The sequence below is a fragment of the Chlamydotis macqueenii genome, chromosome 3, assembly GCF_036417535.1.
Source record: "Chlamydotis macqueenii isolate bChlMac1 chromosome 3, bChlMac1.mat, whole genome shotgun sequence".
Classification (NCBI taxonomy): domain Eukaryota; kingdom Metazoa; phylum Chordata; class Aves; order Otidiformes; family Otididae; genus Chlamydotis; species Chlamydotis macqueenii.
The window spans coordinates 100093079-100115698 of NC_141558.1; the positions used below are offsets into that span (position 1 = coordinate 100093079).

Below are 22620 nucleotides of genomic sequence, written 5' to 3' on the forward strand. Positions count from 1 at the left end.
AAGCTCTTGTGCAGTATCGGTGTCTGAAAACCCAAAAGCTGCCATGAAATTGCAATAGGATTGAGACAGTGAGAATGTGGAATGTAACTCTAAAATCTGGTGTATCTAATTGCAGAAAAAATATCACGTAAGGAAGTCAGACTTGGTTGAGTCTTTCATGTCTCATAAACTGGAGCATTTGGTGACATTAATGCAAGAAGAATTAACACAGGCAGGGAAACACTAAGAACATGGAAAGAACTCTGTCATACTCCAAGATACCTACAAGTACAGAACTGGAAGGGTCTTAATGTGACTTTCTAATCTTCCTCCTGTGCTGCTGAAGTATTGGGTATACCTGTCTTCTCCCTGCCAGATGCTTCATTAATCTTCTCTGCAGCCTCCCTAAGCAGCATTCTCTGATTTAGACTGACCTGCAACCACAGGCTGTAATAATTATTGCCTGTGTTTTCTGTATGATCCTCCTGTTACTGTAGACCAGATCTCTGGTACCTTTCTGGGTTCTTACAGATAATTTCTAGTTGTTCAAAGATGGCTTGTGTCAGGATTTTCAAATACTCTACTTTCGAATCCATCCATTTTTTTTTCTAATATTTTAAGTATTATTTATAGCATTCCTATTTCTTTGCAAAACTCTGCATTTCTACATGTCCAGGCAGAAATAACCAGGTTCAGATGAATGAAGCAAAAAGTCATTGAATAAATTATTCTTTCCTAGTGTGTCTTTTATTTTTACTTCTTATCTGCTTAGGTGATGGATCCATAAATTGGGTGGGTTTTGTTTCCTGCTTTTAATTCAACAATACTTAAAGAATCTTATTTTGGTATTTTTTCAGAACAAGTGGCTGAAGGGCAGTCAGTCCCTGCGTATGTCTGAAACACTGTGTCCACTGTGACAAATACCAACGCCAGTACAAAATAGCTGAATATAGTAAAGTCTCACACCATCAGCCTTGACAATCCCTTTTTCTCAATAAAGCCCATTTCAAGGAATTTTGGTATCTTCAGTTTCAGAGAATTTCCAGCTATGGAAATTAATTAATTTCAGTGTTTAAGTATTAAAGTTAAAGCTTAACGGTAGGCACCTATGTAAATCAAGAATGAACAGAGGTGTCGTAGTTCAGCCCCGATCGGGGCCAGACTACACAGTCTCTCTCTCTCTCACTCCCCCCACCCTCCAAGAGAACAGGGAGAGATAATATAAGAAAAAATGGCTCCAGGTTTGAGATAAGGACAGGGAGAATATCCTTAAAGTTACCATTAAAAACAGACTCGACTTGGGGAAAACTATTCATTTATTACTACAAACAGCAGGATAATGAGACAGAGAACAAGATAACCTCCATCCATCCCTCCCTCTTCCCAAGCTTAACATTATCTCTACTACCTTCTCCCCCCCGAGCGGCTCAGGGGGGAAGAAGGAATGGGGGTCACGGTCAGTTCATCATACGTTGTTTTATGCCGCTGCTTCATGGTCGGGGGAAGACCTCCTCACATTCCTCCTCTGCTCCACTGTGGGGTCCCACCCATACACCACAGTCCTTCATGAAACTGCTTCGGCGTGGGCCATCTCTTCCATGGGGTGCAGTCTCTCCAGAATGGCTGCCCCAGCAGGCCCTCCACAGACCACAGCCGCCTTCAGGCATCCACCTCCCCCGATGTGGGGTCCTTCACTGGCTCCAAGTGGATCTCTGCTCCTCTGTGGACCTCCATGGGCTGCAGGGGGACAACCTGCTCCACCATGGTCGTCACCACAGGCTGCAGGGGAATCTTGGCCAGGAGCCACATTACTCCTCCCCCTCCTTCTGAACTGACCTTGGTGTCTGCAGGTGTTCCTCTCACAAGAAAAGTTCTCCACCACAGGCTGGCAGATGCCTCTCAGAATCTCTTCACATCATCCATCTCATCTCCTCTCCACTTCTTGCAGCCGGGCCAGGCCGAGTTGGGCCCAGTCAGTTGCCTGGCGAGAGGCCAGAGGGTGAGGCCTGCAAGGCCCACAAGGCTCGCGCCTCCCCCTCTGCGCCTCTGTCCCCGCTCAGCTTCTTTACATGTTCTCTTCTCTTTTTTTTTCTGTTTTCCCCTTCTTAAATACGTTATCGCAGAGGTGTTATCACGGAACATTCTGCTACCAATCAGCTTGGCCTTGGCCAGCAGCGGGTCTGCCCTAGGCCCAGCCGAGTCCACTGAACAAAGGGGAGCGACTTCTAGCAGTTTCCTACAGAAGCTGCCACCTTAGGCCCCCCCTCACTAAACAAAACCACAACAAGAGGGAACAGCAGAAAGGAATTCCAGATGCTCCAGCCAGCAAGTCTGCTTCATCAGAAGTCCAACTTAAATGCCTCTATGCAAACACAGGTAGCATGGGCAATAAAGAGAAGTAAGATGCTTGCACACCTGCAGGGCTATGATCTTATTGGCTTCACAGAGATGTGGTGGGATGGGTCCTATGACTGGAGCATTGGGACAGAGGGATATAGGCTCTTTAGGAAGGACAGGCAGGGGAGACGAGGAGGGGGTGTCACCCTCTATGTCAGCAACCTGCTGCAGTGCATGGACCTCTGCCTGGGGATGGATGAGGACCTGACAAAGAGCTTATGGGCCAAGTTTAAAGGGAGGGCACGGTCAGGCGATATTACAGTGGGAGTCTACTACAGGCCACCTGACAAGGAAGACCAAGTGGATGCGGCCCTCTATAGACAGGAGCTGCCTCACAGTCACAAGCCCTGGTCTTCATGGGGGACTTCAACCACCCTGATACCTGGTGGAGGGATAACACAGCAGGGCACAGACAACCACATCCTTGTTGTGGAAGTTTGACCAGCAGGGCGAGGGAGGGGATTCTTCCCCTCTATTCCACTATCCTGACACCCCTCCTGGAGTACTGCATCCAGCTCTGGAGCCCCCAACAGGAGCAGGACATGTACCTGGAGGGCTGGAGCACTTCCATGAGGACAGGCTGAGAGATTTGGAGCTGTTCAGCCTGGAGAAGAGAAGGCTCCGGGGAGACCTTATTGTTACCTTCCAGTACCTCAAGGGGGCTTATAAGAAAGATTGGCAGAAATGCTTCAGCAGGGCCTGCTGTAATAGGGCAATGGGTAATGGTTATAAAGTAGAAGTAGGTAGATTTAGACTAGATATAAGGAAAACATTTTTTTTTTTACAATGAGGGTGGTAGAACACTGGAACAGGTTGCCCAGAGAGGTGGTAGGTGCTCCATCCCTGGAAACATTCAAGGCCAGGTTGGACGGGGCTCTGAGAAACCTGATCTAGTTAAAGATGTCCCTGCTTCTTGCAGGGCAGTTGGACCAGATGGCCATTCCAACCCAAACTGTTCTATGATTCTATGCTTTTATGAATGCTAACTGTAGTTTTGGGGTAAGAGTGCTCTGCTGGCATTAATGGTGGGAAACATCATCTTCTATATTCACTACATTTCCTTTTATTTTATGGCTGGAGCATGGAAAACATGAAAGCAGTTCTTGGAAGTGGCACGTAGGTGCATAGATTAAGGAGTCTCTTCAAACACAAGAAGATGACGTTAAATTAATCATTTTGCTTTTTACTAACATTTATACAGGTAGAAAGATGGTCTTCAGTAGAACAAGTGAAAATTTATATGATATTAAAAATAAAATCTTTTGGTGTTTTTGTAATACAAAGAGAGAACTATTCATGGTTATACATAACTCAGCACTTTTCAAGCCGTATCTGGAGTACAGTCCAGTTCTGGTTACCATAATTCAAGAAAGAACCGATCAAGAAAGAACAGACTGGAGGGAGTCCAAAGGAGGGCCACAAGGTTGGGAAGGCTGAGGGAGGACATCATCACAGTATTCCAGTAGTTAGAGGGCAGCTACAAAGAGGACAGAGGCTCTCTATTCACACGGAGCCACATGGAGAAGACTTGGGGCAATGGGTACAAGTTGCACGGAGAGGTTTTGTCTCAGTATACTGTTTGTATACTGATACTGTTTGTAATTAACTAAGGTTGTGTCAGATCTGTATTTTTGCTACTGATCTTTTCTGTGAAGACATTACCTGATTTGAAACACTTTGGAAAAAAAAAAATTCTACACACTAAATAATTGTAAGTAGTTTAGAAAGACTGAGTTTGGCTAGAAAGAGAAAAGAGTAATTTCCTTCCAGGTGACAGCTGCTGAAACAGGGCTGTTAAGTTTATCTGAATATGGTCAGTTGACATCTTATTCAGCAAATTAGTGTAGCCAAAGCAAGCCAGAGATCTCACCTTTAAAACAGAAGCCCACTATTCATCATTGCCACTGCAAAGGCTGCTGCAATGGGATTATTACAATAATTCTAAGATACTTGGATCATTTGGTCTAATTTTCTTGTATATAGCATTCAGATTATATGAGAGTGCATTGGAATGCTCTTTCTTTAGCCACATTTCATTATTCTTCAGGCTTTGCAGTACATGTCATACTTTAACTTTGTTCCCAGTTTAGTGCCTGCCAGATGTTCTTCAAATACTTTGTCCATTTTCTCATTCTGATCTTCACTGAAAAGATTCTTCCAGTCACTTACACCACCTTCAAAGAAGCAAAGACACTTTTGAAAAACAAGAAATTTTATTATTTTTTATTCTAGAGATCTGTCATCCTTGTTCCATTGTACACTAAATGGAGTTGTTCCACTTTGCAAGATAAAACTTCATTCATTTTTGCACCAATATCATTTTGTGAAGTCAAAGGACATACAGATCTGTGAAACTGCTATAATGCAAAATAACATAGGGTAAAGGAACAAACTGCATCCTCCTCTTCAAGTGAGTGTGTCCGAAAAAAAAAGCAGCCTAAAGTCCTGTTTCCCTGCAGCTTTTTACTCCAGTCAGTTATGACTGATAAGGTGGAGGATCATGAAGGGTTGATTAAGAATCATCTGTCAGGAGGCAGAGCTGGGCTTCTGCTCACTTGGCAGCTTGAGTTTTTATCTGGTGACTTCTTTAATGTAAAATGCAGAAACCGATTTTGACAGCCAAAGTGGTCCTCTCATGTCTGTGTCCCCTACACTACACTGCAAAAGTAGTTCCCTTTTGTTTCCCCTTCTCTATGTACCTGACTCTTGCATGCTTGGCTTACTTCTCACCTATGGGGGGGTTGGCAGTGGCCCTTTCAGGAGATCCTGCACTCTCCTAAAAAGTGTGATCATGCCACTCAGGCTGAGTTTGGCTTAGTTTTGCCAGCATTAGAGTTAAGCATCTAATGGCTGAAGAATCAGTGATCTTGGTGTAGAGGTGGAGAGGAGTTCAGACACGTGACAATCCCTCCTTGCTGCCAGAGGAAGGCGGCCTCTAAAATTTGCTTTGTGCTGTTGCTTCTCCTGTACTGGCTGCAGCCTGCCTGCTGCCAGGGCATTGCTGGGTCTCTTCCTCACCAGTGCTTCGTGACTACTCCTCTCAAGCACAACAGTGATAATGTGCTAGATACAAATCTGTAAAACTAGTCTGTGTGCAAAAAAGAAGCAAATAATGGGTGACCCATGTTCTTGAGAGTGAGACATTTCTAACTCTGGAGCTTCCTACCTTTGCGAAAGAGAACATTGCCAAATGTCCCATGGGTCTTCAATGAGTTGTTCTTCATTGACTGGAAGCTGCTCCTCTCTACCACACTCTGAAGCTCTTCCTCAGTCAGGGAAATCCCAAAGAAATCAGCTATGTTTTTCACACCCAGGACCCGATTCTGAAAAGCGGAATGCAACATACCACATGACACTCAAACAAATGACACTGCTTTCTAAGGTGTTTGCACTTCCCTACATCTCTCTTCTGGTTGCATGTATACCATATTCATAGAGTTCAGTAGGACTGGAGCAGTATATAGTGTTTCTCTTCTCCGTAATTATTTCAGAGGAGATACGAGCTGTCTTCCTATAGATCACAACAGAATGTACGTGATTTACAGTTGAGCAAAACCTACACTGATGAATCAGAGAATCACAATATAGTTTGGGTTGGAAGCGACCTTCAAAGGTCATCTGGTCCAATCCCTCTGCAAGAAGCAGGGACACCTCCAAGCAGATCACGCTGCTCAGAGCCCCGTCCAACCTTGAATGTTTCCAGGGATGGGGCATCACCACCTCTCTGGGCAACCTGTGCCAGTGTTCCACCACTGTGTAGTATGTATTCACTGTGTACTGAATATATAAAAGCTCCCTCCAAAAAATTAACTGGGGCTTTTTATTTACAGTGATTTGGGCTTATATCACAGCTAAAGATAAAACAAGAGTCATTTTCACAAATAAATTTTTTAAAAGCTTTTACGTTTGATTTTCATCTCTCCTTCCCTTAAAACAAGACTCTATCTTATACGGTATCATGCAGCTTGAATACACTACATTAATATAACGGTTAATTAGTTTAGGAACAAATGCACTTTGAATTATAAAATATGTGTAACTATTGGTAGTCTCACCTCTTTCAGCTCTTCGTAAGTTATTGTCATAACATTTTCATCATTAGCATATTTGTTCCATTGGGAAAGATATTCAAAGTAGCATCCCCAGGGCACTAAATAAAACAAAAAAAAAATTCTAAGAAGAAGCATAAATGAAGATTAGACAAGCTCCTTATGAAATAAGCCAATTTTTACTCCCGAAGTTGATCCCTCAGCTATGGGCAATATTAATCATTTCTATGCCAGAGTTTACACCCTTTTGTGCCTATTATGGAGTTTTGCTCCAGGCTGTTTAGGCACATGTACATGTCTCAGGCATATGATACAATTTATGAGTCGGTATGGCAAAACATGTTAGTATTTCAAGACAGATATGAGTCCACTGAAGAGCTATTGGTACTCAAACCATCTTGCAGACTCCCATAACCTAGCTTAAAACCTTCTTTAACCCTCCCTTCTGCTGGCCATGTGATATGCCAAAATGAAGAATTTATGCAATTTTGAACTAGTGGGATTATTTTCTTTCTTTTTCAGAGCACTGCTTAGTCCACATCAGTCCTCTGGTCCAATTTGGCATGTAGGTGTTCAGAATCTGCACGGGCACAAGATTATGGACATTAGAGAGAAGGGGTGAAGTGAATCCAAGATAGTGATGAGGAGAAACTGCTTCTTCCAGAGGAAATACCAGTGTGTGCAAGTTAAAGTAGTTTGTGGAAGTGCAGGTTTGATGAGGAGTTATCCTCAGGCAGTAAGAAAAGCACTGTAAGCTTTAGTTCAAATTTCTAACTTTCTGTCTTTAATCTCTGCTTTTGTACTGTAAACCAAAAAAAAAAATCCTGGTGAAGTTGATTTACAAAGTGCAAGGGTTTTAGGCAAAGTCAAAGCATTTAATAATTGACAGAGACAGAAGAATATACTGTACTTTTCTTTGTCATGAAAGCTGTGAAGAAATCATCCCAGGTCTCATAGGACGGAATCGGAGAAATGCCATTGGTGAAATGGTAATAAGATGTAGCTACATCTTTTGGATTGCGAATCAGCAACAATATCTGGGAAAAACGAAAATATTTTATTTCTAGAGAAAGACATAACAGACTATAGTATGAAGAAAACAATAATTTGCTTTATAACTGCAGTTTGGGGAATTTCTAATATCTTGTATACTACTTGCAGAAGTAGCAATTTCTTTCCAAATTCAGAAGGTGAAATATTTCACTTTGCTTCAGTACCTTATGAAGACTATTGCCTATAATTATTAAAATATCTTTTACAGATTAATCAAATTAATTATGCAGAATCTAAGTATATTTTGCTCAATACAAGCATCGTTCATCATTTAGGTAGTGGGGAAAAATCAGACAACTACAAATTCTCTCTGAAACTTGACACACTGAAGCCCTCACTTCCGACAACATCACAAAATGCCTCCCATAGCATACTGTATGTCAAAATACATTTTACTGATGGAGGATTTGTATCTCCCCATCTCGCTTGTGGAAGACACAATGATGTTAATAAGGATGAACTAAGATTGTGAGATGAACAGCAGTTCTTGAACTGGCATGTAGAAATGGCCAGGCTAAACACTTATTAAGTATAAGAGTATTTCTGAAGCAGAAAAAATACTAAATTCCCTAAAAAAAAAAAAAAAAATCTGTTGGAGTGTTTGCTTACAAGACATTAAAATCAGCACTCACCTTGGCTTTTTTTTTGAAGATAGACTTGGGAAGATATTCAGGACGGAGATGAGTAAACATAAGTCTTCGAGAAGGTAATTTATTCATTCGCTTTAAGAATTGGAAGGAGGAAAGTGGATGGTTTAGTTAATACTTAAGTATTCTTTTCCATTAGCCTATGATAAAATATTGCCTTGCTCAATGTATCAACTTATTGTCCAATAGAACTGCTTATTCTTTATGAATGTTATCCTAGAATCTCAGTAGCTCTAGTATTCAAAAGCCCCTGAGGATGTGTATTTGAAACAAGATCATCCATTGCTACTTCTCTTCATTGTTAATGAATTTAACATGTACTGTTAGACAAGGATTAAACCTAAAGGTAAGGTGCAGATTTTAACAGGGGCTATGTAAATGCTGAAGAATCTCAAGGAGAGAGAGAAGAGGTAAGAAGGAAGAGCTAGCAGAAGAGATAAAAGCCATTCTTTCAGTATTTGACATTTCATTAAACTCTTCTTAAAGACAAAACATTCTATATTGAATGTCTGCAGTTATTGCATACCTAATGAATATGTGCTCCTGTTCTGGTTTTGTTTAGTAGGGGGTGGGGCTAAGGTGGTAGCTTCTCTAGGAAACTGCTAGAAATCGCTCCGCTTTGTTCAGTGGATTCAGCTGGGCCTAGAGCAGACCCGCTGCACACCAAGGCCGAGGCAATTGGTGACAGAATGTTCCATGATAATGCCTCTAAGATAACGTATTTAAGGAAGGGAAAGTAGAAAAAAAAAAAGAGAGAGATGTGAAGGAGCTGAGCGGGGGCAGAGAGGAGGAGGTGCGAGCCTTGTGGGCCTTGCAGGCCTCACCCTCTTGGCTCTGAAGTCATAGAATCATAGAATGGTTAGGTGTCCATTGATCCCTCAGCATTTGGCAATATAGAATGAGAATCATCCTGACCAGAGGATATATAGGACCATCCATATACAGAGAAGTAGGAGACTTCTTATCGAAGAGAGGAGTATTTCACACACCATATATTCAGTATTTGAAGCACAAAATTTTGACAACTTTCATATATATTCTGTGCCCACCTCATATTTCTCAGTATCACCAATTTCAAGGTAGGGGAATTCTTCTAGTTCTTCATCATTCACGCTGCTTTCTTTATTCTGCATTTTCTTTTCAAATATGGCTAGCAGATCACTTAAGATTTGACCTAACCAGTTTGTGCCTGAAAGGGGAAAAGATACAGAATTGTTTGTAAAACCTTTAGAGTAAACAGAAATGGATTTAGCAGGAAAGCCAATAGATAGCTAGCACTACCAGGTGAGTTGCATGGTCTCCTTTCATGTGATACAATCACAGCTGAGTATCTGGACAATCGCCTCTCAGGAACCCTTGTTCTTTATAAGGATATATTTCTGTAACTCAAATGTCTCAGTACATCATAAATTAACTTGTATATTCTTAATTAACTTGTACATTGTTAATTAACTAATAAAGGAGAAGAACTGCTAAGATGCAAATTGGAAAGCGTGCGTTAATGTAATAATTTTTTATGGTCCGAAACATAAGGGCAATTGGGGTGGTAAGTCTGTACCCCAAAATCTAGTATATTGTATATGTTTTCTGACATGCTGCACAGGGTTATCTTGAGAGGAAAGATGGATCACAGAACTTCAGCACAGGAGCAGAACAAGATCTGAAACCTAATCCAAACCTGCATAGCATTCCTTAAAAAAGAAAACATTATAAAAAAGCAAAAACTTTACAATCCTGTGAACTGTGACTATCTGCTGTAAGACACTGTGAATCCAACTGCTGCAGAAGAGAAATAGCTACAGTAAAATGGATATGAGACACACCTAATCCAAACCTGAGGCTCTGATAGGGCCTGTATAGGGTGCTTTCAGGCAGGAGGAGCAAAGATGCAGGATAAACTCACAACCATAGCAAAGATGTTCTCTTGATTTCCCAATAGCTAAGGATCAGTATGATCACTTCAAGTGTTACAAAAATAATTTTTTATAATTATGGATTTCAGATATTCTTGATATCTATGTGAAATTAACTAAAGAATATGCAGCATGGCATGTGAAGGCACCAAAAGCTCCATTCTGTGTAAAAATACAAAACTATTAACTTTAGAGATACAAATGTGAGAGCAGACGCTGCAGTATCCAGAGATCTAGTTACCTCTGGTTTAAGAACTGTGTTCTCTCTAATATGTGCTTTTAACTTCACAATTATAAAAAGTAAAAATTAAAAAAAATTACATGCTAAAGAAAATAATATCAGATCTCTTTTTCCAGTCATTTGAAAAATTCCCTATATAATATCTTCATAATTAACTTTGTTGTGCTTTTTGAGAAAGAAATTAGCTCTTCAGAATTTTGTGAACATTCTAAATATTGTTATTTACTATAACATATATTATAATATGTATTATATATATGATATATATTTAGCACAAACCTACTTATTTGTCACTACATAACTTTAGTTATGAAGAAAGCAAATTATATTCACCAGATTTAGGATATCCTGCCAAAATGATATCATCACTTCTGGCTTCAAGGGACTCCATGGCTCTGAATACTTCAGGACTGCAAAAAGTAACAGGGTAGAGAACCCCCTTGTAAGAAAAAAGCAGTTCCTCACGATCCATTGTGTCAGCAGTAGCTAATGCGTTATCTAACACTTCAGTAAATTTTTTCCTGGACTTCTCCATTCTTCTCTCTTTCTCACACGCAGGCTGTCTCGCAGTGTGAAATGGCCTGCAGGAAAAGAGAGCCACAGATTATCCTTCAGCAGGGGGTGACCAATAATTTACCACTCCCCGAAACAGTAAACAAATATGCAACTCCAGTCAAAGTCCTTAAGTCAATTGAACCTTTTGAAATCAAAAAAAGTTGTATGTAAGCAACCAAAAAAACAAAAAAAATGCAATTGCATTCCAGGTTAAAGGGCTTAAGTAACTTCAAAATACCATGCCAAGAAATTTGTGATCACTGCACTGAGTTTATCAACAAAACAGATCAAAATAGAACAACGTCAATTGCAGGCTGGAGTTTAAACACCACAATCACATTCCTCATGGCAGTTCTCCTCTTTCCAGTACTCACTCTGCTGGGATATTTTTTGGTTGTATGACTCATCTTTCTCACCAAAATGGGATCAAACATGTTGGGACTGGGAGAAATTGTTCACTGTGCTAGTGACAGAGCTGTGGACCGTCCCATGAGCGTGGCCAACTGCTCCCTCCAGCTGGTGCCCAGGAGGACAACGTGGACGAGCACACTCTTTGGCCGTTGTTTGGACTGCAGTACAGAGTTCTGCCTTTCTGGTGGTTACACAGAAATGTCTCATTTATACATGTTCTTCCCTTAATGAGCTCAATCATTGTTTAACAACTGATCAGTCATTACTGAGCTAGTAATAATATCGCCTCAACTACCATGATTAGCATTTATAATGCACTTCAGCTGATGCGCTTCTGACTCCACTGACCTAATAGAAAGAAATGCAGTTAGGCCCAAGTTTCATATTCCCATCCTCTGGCAAGAGGATGGGTCACAAGGAATAAGAACTCAGTTTCCCCAAAGAATTCAAGCCAAGCATTTAAATACTATTCTTTCCTATCTCCAACTTTTGAGCGCTGCCTGTTGGGCACTGGAAGCAGGAGGACCAGTGCATACCTGTATGGTTTTGCCAGTTCCTCACCCTGAGGTATTCACACGTGGTCCCTCAGGTGCATCGCAGTGCTCGCAGGATAACCTAGCCCTACATTTTTATCATCAATTTTGTTCAGTCCATGGAAATATTTTTCTTTTCCCTTCATCTCCTCTTTTCTGTAAAACTATGTCAGTATAGAAAGACGACCTATGTGTAGGCACCACCTGAACCAAGCGGACATCATGTGACTCCTCCTTGACCCATTTGTTGAATGAGATCTGTGCCAAAGCGCAGCCAGTTGACACCACCTGCATCACTTCATGATGTTAGATAAAAAATGCTGTTCCATGAAACAGCATCTTTGCTGATTCTTGAAGTGTCACTCTAGCAAAACAAAGAAGCAGCTTGCCTTACTTTTTTTCCTTTACCTGCCCTTGGCATAAAACTGTCATAGAATGAAAATGTGTTTAACTGATATTTTTACCTGCTGATGAAAAAAAAAGGGGTTGACATTCCCCATGCATTCCCTAAGGAGGGAAAAAGGGAAAAAATGGTATGCAATTTAGTAATGTATCTCATGCAATATCATAGTGTTGGAATAGGATTTCATTCGTACACTTCCCTCATCACAGAACAGTCCAAAGAAACTTTGACAGAGAAAATCCAGACGATTTCCAGTGTATTTTTGCCAGAGAGGACAGTCAGGCCAATTATTCGTTGGAGACATGTTTTCTCCTTAGGAACTCAAAAAAACCAGCATTGGTGGAGAAAAACCAATTAGAAGACATAAATAAGGAGAAGGGATTTTGAGGGGAGTTAAATTTTTTGGGGAAAAAAAAAGAAAAAAAGCAGGATCAAGATTTAGTAATGTGAGCCTTTAATACCGCCATCTGCCACAGCACCTGAGCCAGGAGATGGGAGGAGCGTACCTTGCACCTTGGACATTGCACAAGAAGACCCTATGATCCTGCCAAATGCTGAACCCAAAGACTGATGGGAAACATCAGTTGATTTAAAGTTCCTAAGAAGTGGCTTCAAAAACATGGAGATTAAAAACAGATTAAAGGATTTTATAATCCCCAAATTAATAATATCTGTTGTTCAAGCCACCACAATGCCTCTAAAGGTTTCTGACTTTCCATACTTATCAGACCTGGTCCCTCCTAATCGTGGAGCTTTGCAGAAAGAGACTGGTGACCTTGTCTGTGATAGCATTAGACGCTGCCAGCTGACACTTGCCTGGTGGACTGATCTGCTTCTGCATATCCATTCCCTGTTAAAAACAACAAAGTAGTACCCTTAAAACTTGTGCTCTCAGGTGGTAAACGAGAAGAAGTGGGTTTCTATAACTATTCTATGATCTGCATTAATCCCAGTAAAACTCTGGAGAAGACTTCCATAAATTAGTTCTCCCAAATAACCTCATAAGATTTAAAATGCATCCAGTAAGATTGATGCATTCATGAATATATCCTCAAATCCCCCTGATCATTCATCTGCATATATATAAAAAAAACCCAACAACCTCAAAGTGGGGGCATCCCCTGGGATCCTATGAATGAGTCCATGAGACGCAGGGCTTAAAGTAGACTTGGCTTTACAACGTAAATGCAATATGTGGCATTATTCCCTTTGAATAATTTCACATGTGCTTAATCATGGTGGAGTCAAAGCCCCCAGATAGAGACCAGGATGGTAGGATGTCTTAGGTTATGTGGTAAAATCTTGTCTGCACACTCACAAAGGAGCCCAGAAAAAGAATGGAAGTGGAGCCCAAACAATACCCTGCCCAGATACTCCCAGGCATGTCACAGAAGCTATCACCTCGTCAAAGGCCTGATCACACAAGCCCAGAGAAGCACAGGGAGACAAAGGCAGACAGGAACCCAAGCTAAGGAATCAGACAAAGGGACAACTTGTCTAAGCCCCTTCTTGGGCTGTCCCAAGTGAGCTCCAGCCTCAGTGTCCTGCTGTGAAGATGACCCAGCAAGATGGTCAGTGCTGGAGCACCTTTTGAAGACTGGCAGAGGCTGCTGCCTGGGGGTATAGGCACATTAAGAAATGCAGAGGAAGAGCCTTTCATGATTGCACAGAACTTATTATGTCAGGAGTACATGACAGGTGTGAGACAATTGCCACAAAACAAATTATTTACCAGTCTGCATGACACTATTGTTATTTACTTAAAAAATACTGAAACAGAGATGGAAAAAATAATTAATCCTCAGTAGATGATCCGGGCTCATTTTCTTGACTAGTCTAAAAAAGCTGTTTGAGCTGTGGTCCAATCTGTTTTAAAATTTTCTAGGATCCTCCTTGTTCTTTTATTTTCCTGCTTAATTGTAGTCTTCTTTGTGACAGTCACCTTCCCTGACCAGGTCAAAGCTGGTCACAGCACCAGATTAGACTATTCCTTGCCTACAGAAGTATAACCAGTCCTGTCTTTCCACTACCCCAAATTTCCCACGTCTCTTCTAAACTCTCCTCTCATAGCTTTTTTTCTGCCTCAGCTTTGCTGTCTCTGGAGAGTTTCCACTCTCTTAATCCCCTCTCTGGAACAAGGTAGGAAATAAGCAATTTTCCACAGCTTTCATCATCTCTACTCATGCATTGGCTAGTTGCCAAAGTACAGATGCAAACCTTAACTGCCCTCTCCCTCCTGTTAATAACTCCACTAGGTAATAAGAAAGAACAGGCTGACAGTTGGTGTTGCTCAGCCTGGAGAAGAGAAGGCTCCGGGGAGACCTTATTGCAACCTTCCAGTACCTAAAGGGGGCCTACAAGAAAGCTGGAAAGGGACTAATTACAAGGGTATGTAGTGACAGGACAAGGAGTAATAGCTGTAAACTGAAAGAGGATGGATTTAGATCAGATACCAGGAAGAAATTTTTCACTATGAGGGTGGTGAGGCACTGGAACACGTTGCCCAGAGAAGCCGTGGAAGGCCTGTGCCTGGAAGTGTTCAAGGCCAGGCTGCATGGGGCTTTGAGCAGCCTGGTCTAGTGGAAGGTGTCCCTGCCCAGGCCAGCGGTGGTGGAACGAGATGACCTTTAAGGTCCCTTCCAGCCTGAACCATTCTATGATTCTATGAACGTGCCAGTAAATACAGAGAGTTTCATGACACACAATGCTGGAGAAATCATCTTCTTATACTAATCTGGAGATGTCAGCTTTAGGTCAACAGACTCCTCAAACCATCGCCAAAAGAGAGTTATTTCCTTGCTTGTTTGTTTTACCTGATCTTTCCCAACCATATTGGAGAAAATAATTTTAAGATTTGGACGTCTCTGACTGGAACGTTATTACCAAATAAATGTGCAGGAGTCAGGCCAGTACTGAGAGAAGAATTAACTCCATCCCTGCCAAAACCAGGACAAGGGAGAAAAGGATTTGGACGGACTGTGTGAGATACTTTCCAAAATTCGGTCCAATTTTATTCCATAGAGGTTACAAAGGAGACATTTCATGCAAAGGTAAACAAAAAGACTATGTAACACAAGAAGAAATGCTGGAGATAGTCCCATAAAGAACTTCTGTTGCACTTCCAACAAGCCAATTTAATTTGCCACTGCCCTGCTGCTTTCTAACACACAACATTTACTTGTTAACAGCAAATACGTATATTTATTTGCTTTCCAAAGTGTCCTGCTTCTGGCTAGGATAGAGTTAACATTCACCTGAGCTGGGAGGGCAACCGGACCTGGTGGCCCCTATGGCTGGGGCACACAGGTGGGATAGGTTACTCATTAGCCAACAGCTGGGGTGGTTTACCCAAACTGGCCCAAGGGCTGTTCCATCCCATGTGACACCATGCTCATTGTATCAGTGAGGAGGGGGCTGAGGGGAGGCTCCTGCTACTTGGGAGGAAACTGGGCATCAGGATCTGCTGTGAGCTATTGTACTGTAATTGTTTTCCATCACTGTTTTGTTTCCTTCTGTTATTCTCTTTTTTTTTTCTCTTACCCCCCTCCCCCATCTCAACCCATGGGTTTTGCCTTCTTTTTACCAATTCTCCTCCCTGCCCCACAGGAGAGTGGGGAGACTGGGCAAGAGGCTGTGTAGCTTGGTCTTGACTACGGCTAAACTATAACACAAAGTTGTTTTTTTTTTCTGTAAGGAGGTGCTGCATCTGTATGACTAGTTCAGGTTTCTGTGCACTGTCTGGCTAATATGCTTTATTGCAGATGCAGAAGGACAATCCCCAGGCACAGGTGGACAGCTCAGTCCCCATGTGTGGAGACCCTGCTGTAGGAGCTGCTCATAAGGAAGTTAGGTACAGATGGTGCTGGTCAAAACTTCAACTATTGTATGTCAGAGCTCACATCCTTGCTCAGGACTTTTGGAGGTATTCCCTTTCCCCCTGTCTTTCTGCATTGTTGCAACTTTTCTCCTTTACTATTTAATCTCAGCTTCTTCCTTCTCCTGTTCCCTCTCTCCACGTAGTCTCAACAGGCTCCTTCGTTTTGACTCTGAAAGGATGCATCATTTTCACCTCCACCAGCAAGATCCTACCCATTACTTTTAGATTTCTATCATCACCTAAGGAAGAAAGATGAACTCATACTTTGACATGGATCAGAGGACAATTTTTCTCCATAAACAATCATTTAGGAGCTTTTAGGTTAGGATGACTAAAACAGACAGTATTTGGTCCCAGGAAAAAGCTTAACAATGTCTCCTCTCCCAGCTGAAATTTTTGATAAGCCTTTTGAAACCCTTTGCATCAGCAGGGGGTTTGAAAATACTAAGGTTATTTTAATTATACTTCTACTTTCTCTCTTCTCTGAATTTTATTGATGCAGGTCAAGAAAATAGTAGCTGTGTGCATCGTTGTCTTTCCTTTGACATCCCTGTGGTGTGAAAAGAGATACCCTGAGAGTTTGAAGGCTAGAGAGAGGAAATGCTGTGTTTCCTTGGATATTATCCAGTACATGACTCTTTTTCCTAACAGAATGTATGCTTAGGAGTGCAAAAACAACTTGAATTTTTTTTTTTGTTCAATCTGAATGAAATGATGTACAGAGGAGTGGTTTCCAATGTGTGAAGAAGACACCTAAGGCCACTCATGGGACGTTAGGTGATACTCTCTTCTGTAAAGGTGAAGCCATTCTGAAGACACTGTTCTCAGCCTTCCTATGGTGAGGTGTGCTATTCCCGGCTTCATTGGCAGAATTTTCCTTCCATAAATATCAGCTGAATATTCACAGTGTACAAATGGTGAAAAATGCAGTAGATTTCCTAGCTTTAAGGGTTATTTCAGGACTGTCTTACAACTGGCTCGGCACACAGCTTTTTGGACACCTTTCCTCTTTTAAACATGTGTGCATCTGACTCAGTTAACCTGAGATGGGGAGAGCCAGACTGTTGGTGATATGGTATGAGATCTTTCCTCGTTTCTGGCTAAAGAGATATTAGAGATCAGGCAACAGTGTGATGGAGCTTGTCCAGCCATTGAGACCATTAAGTCCTTCATCCAAAGAGACATCTGCTTTTTTTTTCCTTTGAAAATCTATGGGAGCTTTTTGGGAAGCAAATGGCTTTCTGGAAGGAAAATCATAGAATCATAGAATGGTTTGGGTTGGAAGGGACCTTTAAAGGTCATCTAGTCCAACCCCCAAATGTTTGGTCATTTCTGAGTGTCCGTACCATATTGAAGCAGCTCTAGAATTACAGTCTTCATGGCAGGAATAACTAAGCAGCTAGTGAATTGTTCTTGAAATGCAGTTTTCATCCAGCTGGTGTATGAAGGTGAACAAAAACCGAGGCCGGTTATCTTTATTTCACCCATGTAACAAGCCAGGAGTCAGTCTGTGGCTATTCACTCATCCCTGCCCCAAGACTGGCGCCATCTATGGGATAATTGAAGCAGAAAGCTGGCCACAGACTGACCTCACCCGGTGGATCTCTGCAGGCGAGCAGAACTGCTCACATTTGGAAAGGAATGAAACCTAGTAATAGTTTTAAAAAGCAAGGAACAACACCTCACTTACCATATAGAGGGATATAAATAATACTTCCTGGGCAAATAAATATGCTGAATACTAAAACTTGTGCATTACATCTTACAGCATCAATAAGGGGTCTTTGTAGGTGGTGTTAGCAACTGGAGGAATCTTTTTGTGGAAAAGCATGGATTGGAAATGGAGGAAATGTACAAGGAATGCTTAGCAGCACCCCCTCCACGTTAAAATATTATAAAATAATAATAAATAAAAGTATATTTGCAATAAAAGTATTGCAAAGCCTGAGAGATAAAACAGAGCTGTTAAAGCAATCATTTCCTGAACTCTGCTCAGGAGTGCAGCTGCATGATACACAGGACAAAAGTCAATGTTGCAGATAAGTGTTGTAACAGTCAGACTACAGCTGCCTTTATAGCGATTGCAGTGTATATGAGATGTTAATGCTAAATGGAAGACCTTTGGCATACTGAGAAGTTGTTCATTTACTGAACCGTATTAGAACTAATGGCGTACAGAGCAATCTCACAGTGTCACTTCACAATATGCCTTCTTAAAGGAATATTCTATTTGGGATGAGTCTTGGCTCTGACTATGGAGGTCTGCGGAGGTCTGCTCGGGGTGTTAGCCTCTGTGACTTTCATGGGAGCTCGGAGGAAACTTCCCAGCTGAACTGTAGCTGCTCTTCCCCAAGCACACCCTGCCTGAGCACAGCAAGGCTTGTAACAGCTAGTTGTGCCGTGAAGTTGACATGCTGACCCAAAGGATGCCTCTGTGTTCACCTGCTTTTCTGAGGCCACAGTCAATATGCATTGAGTGAAGGAGCATCTCCTCAGCCTTGTGCACCTGACAGGACTCAAAATGTCCCGTGCTCATGCAGTGACTGAGCCAGTACCATTTTCCTCAGACCCAGATGAAAGGGTCTGAGACAGACTTTTGTTTTTTTCTTTTTTTTTTTTTTTTTTTTCCCCTGCTACTTGTTGCTGCAGACCATGACAGGAGAAGGCTCTGAGCATGAATATGGGAACTCTGTCTTGCCTGTTCTCCCAGGAATCCTTTTCTCCTCCTAGTTCCCAAGCCACGAGGGAAGAAAATTGCATAGTTCAAACATGGACAGAGCAAATACTGAACTTAGAAATAAAAAAAAAAAGTAGGATTTAGAATATTTTTTAAGCCTCCAGACTAAGAGAGAGTGCTTCCAATGCACTTATGCAAGCTTTCTTCTGCAATAGTCAGTTCCACACATAGCAGACGACTGCTTTTGCCTCCTGCTCTCTGCAGGTGTTGCATTAACATTTCTGTGGAGTAAATACAGCCTGTGAATCAACTAATTAAAGAAAAGCATGAACATTTATTAATATAAGAGTGCCTTAAGACATAAAAGCTACTGTCTCTCTCATGGGGGCATTTCATCAGAGCAGCTTTTCCCCTCTTTTCAAAGCAATATTCTCCATTTCTCTGCCACTCTGCAATTCTCCAACCTGATAGTAATGATGTTTGGGGGGAAGGATATTTTCTGCATTTCTGCCACTTTTCTCCCACAGCTTCCTTTCATTCAGTATGTATCACTTTAACTGGGGATCACTCTACTCTTTTCCAAGTCAGCAGCTCCAAAGGTCAGTAGGAACTCAACTGGGAAGAAAAGTAAGTGTGGGGTTTAAACCCTAATGAGTGAATTGGCAATTTCCACAATATGGTCTGGTCTGTGTATAATAACACCTTCAGTTCAATCTGAAATTTCTTGTATGGTTTAGTAATCATTCTTATTCTGGGTCTCATTCAGGTAAAATCAATTTATAACCTTAAGCCTGAAGGATGTCATTGATTCACTGAGGAATAGGGTGATCCAGCGTGGTAGGCTGACCTTGGCTGGATGCCCACCAAGCCACTCTATCACTCCCATCCTCAGCAGGACATGGGAGGGAGAAAACAAGATGGGAAAAAAGCTTCGTGGGTCACAATAAAAGCAGTTTAATAAAGCAAAAGCAAAGACTGTGTGCAGAAGCAAAGGAAAACAAAAGATTTATTCCCTACTTCCCACCAGCAGGTGATGTCCAGCCACTTCCTGGGAAGTAGGGCTTCAGTATGCATAGCAGTTGCTCCAGAAGACAAACATCATCATAACGAATTGACCCCACCCCCTCCTCCTTTCTCTTAGCTTTTATTGCTGAGCAGATATAATACGGTATGGAATATCCCTTTGGTCAGTCTGGGTCAGCTGTCCTGGCTGTGTCCCCTCCCAAGATCTTGCCCACCCCCAGCCTACTGGGGAGGGGGAATGTTGGAGAGGCAGCCTTGATGCTGTGCAAGCATTGCTCAGCAGTAGCCAAAACACTGGTGTCTTATCAGCACCTTTGTATCTACCAGTACAAAGCACAGCACTGTGAGGGCTGCTGTGGGGAAAATTAACTCCATCTCAGCCAGACCCAATACAGCCAGCAAAGCTAGGCTTGGTGGCCTCACCCCTTTCTGTAGGGATCTGAGGATGCCAATTACCAAACAGCTTCTGCTCCTGATCACAAGACAGAGACTAAGTGTGGGAACAGCAGTGGAACGAATCAAGAGTGAAAAATAATTTACTGACTTGGCACTCTACACTAGCAGGAGCTTTTTTTGTTACCTTGCCACATTGACTTTTAAATCCCGGCAATTCTGACAAAGTCTGGAGTTACAGCTACTTTAAAATTGCTATTAAAAATGGGAAACATAATTTTCAAGACATATGGTGAGAGAGATTTGGAAGTGGACCAGTCCCAGGTGTCTACCCTATCTTATTATCATGAAGAACTCCACCATCTCTGGCTGGAGGTAGTGGGGGAGACAAAGGAAGGGCTGGAGGAGCGAGCTTCAGAAGTTCCTGAATGGTACCCGTGGTATATCAAGGGAAATACCATCCATTTAAAAATACTTTAAATCAGAATGGTAAAAGCTGCAGGTATTTAGGAGTTTTGACATCAATTATCTGTGTTCACTCTTCAAAGGCAGCAACTGTGGGGTTACTGTGATGTGGAACAGCCATAACTTTTTGGTAGAAAAAGATTTAAGTAAGATAAATTACTCACCTGAAAATAAAAAAAAAGCCCACAGAACTTTTGCCTTTTCTGAGCCACATATTTTGTGGACAGATTAGTAAGTCTGGTGAGCTGTGCTACTGCTGACTATTTTATCAAGTTTGGATGTCAAATCCCTTCATCTTTACACAATGAAGCACATCTCTCCGTATAGGGAATGGACTTGACCTAGGGAATGTATAAACGAAGATGACAGCTCAGGAATTGTGTTAGGATCAAAAAGGAGAGTGGTGAAGATGAAGGAGCCTTGAGACTAAGAAAGAAATAGGGTGAAATAGAAAGAAGGAGAAGCTTTCATGTTTTTGTATGTGTTTTTCCTGGGATCAAAGAGGACTGTGTATTTTGATTAACTCTAAGCTATAAAAGTTCCTCAGATTGGAGATTTGAGGGGACAATTGTCCAGTATCAGGTACACCAAGTGAGATAGGAGTTTACCTTTCACCTCTAGGAATGAATCTGGAGGTATTGAATGGAATCTAGTTACGTAAGATGACAGCCAAGTAGTCTTGCTAGAGCTGAAAAAAAGCAATTGGCAAAATGAATCAAACCTCCTGACCATAAGGAAAAAAAGGAAGAGAAAATTCTTGAGGGGATTAAAAAAAGGTTGTGTATGTTTTGGTTTTTTTTTTTCTTTTAATGGACCAAGAGTGTAAGAAAATGGTAGAATGTGCTAAAAGGAGGATGGGGAGAAACTTGACATTTGGTCTGTGGTGAAAGCTCTTCAGCAGAGTCCCTCAGCAGAAAGCAGCAGAGCACTCCCAGGAGGCAGGCCAAGGGCTGAGCAGCCACAGAAATGGTCTCACTGCTTGGCTCCGGGGTTAATCTGCAATCTGGCTAACCTGCCCGTAGATAGTTGTGAGCTGGGTATTTCTAGGAAGAGATGCTCAAATTATTGTTTCCCTGTCTATTCCCTTACATCAACTCATCTTTCCTGTACCCTCATCTCCATACCCTACGAGGGTAGGAGGGTATGGGTACGTCTTCCTCCCATGTCCTAACTTTGCTTCCAGCAGTACACACTGCAGCCCTTGTCCTTCTCCACAACACACCACATGGAGCTCAGTCAGCTTGCTTAGTCCTTCGGAGGGCAACAGGAGGTGAAAGAAAGTGGTAGATCATGGGCCAAGAGTAAATAGGTTGTTACTGGTGGTGCCCATGTTGGCCTGGTAGCCAGCTAGTCAGCATGCGAATTGGCCCACAGGCCATTAGCTGGCAGTTCTTCTTTAAACTTTCTACAGGATTAATTTACAGTGTCACGACTGGAACTCAAAAGAATCCATGGAGAAACATGTCTTAAAAACATCAGAGAAAAACACTCTAGTTCTTTCTGTATGACTTTCCAGTCCTAATACTACAATACTTGAATAAAACTAAATCTTTTTGATAAGTTAAGTGAAAAAAAACCAGTTAAAGTGAGATCTTCAGACAAGGAAATAAATTATCCTCTTTCTGTGAAAATACACACCTTTAACTTTATGCTTAAGATCTAAGCTGCATGCTTCCAGGTCCTGTAGGAATACATCCTCTGATGTCTTGTATGTTCTACTGAGCAAGCTGTGTTTGCTTTGATAATCCTGATTCGTGCGCTCAAATTCATATACTGAAAATTAAATAGTTTCGGTTTGTTTTTTTTTTTTTTGCAAAGAATATGACAGGACTAATTTTTTTTTTTTTTTGGCATCTGGATAATCTGGTTCAGGATACCTGTTCAATCAGCTTTATTAGGCATACTTTACATTTGCATTTCATATTTGGTCTCATTTGTTTTGCCACATTACACTTTGTATGACATAATTACTTCTGCACTAAAGGCTCCTGAGCTTTGACTATT

General features: G+C 41.7%; 1 protein-coding gene across 1 annotated transcript; it reads right to left on the minus strand.

Annotated features, from left to right (window-relative positions):
- Window positions 1–4265: 4265 nt before the first annotated feature.
- LOC147601374 (sulfotransferase 6B1-like) lies at window positions 4266–10831 on the minus strand. The gene is made up of 7 exons (XM_086744829.1): window positions 10613–10831; window positions 9175–9314; window positions 8111–8200; window positions 7336–7462; window positions 6432–6526; window positions 5543–5699; window positions 4266–4550 (listed from the first exon to the last, which is right to left on the minus strand). Exons 1-7 carry the CDS (start codon window positions 10812–10814, stop codon window positions 4420–4422), a joined length of 942 nt encoding a protein of 313 aa, XP_086600955.1. The 5' UTR covers window positions 10815–10831; the 3' UTR covers window positions 4266–4419.
- Window positions 10832–22620: the final 11789 nt, after the last annotated feature.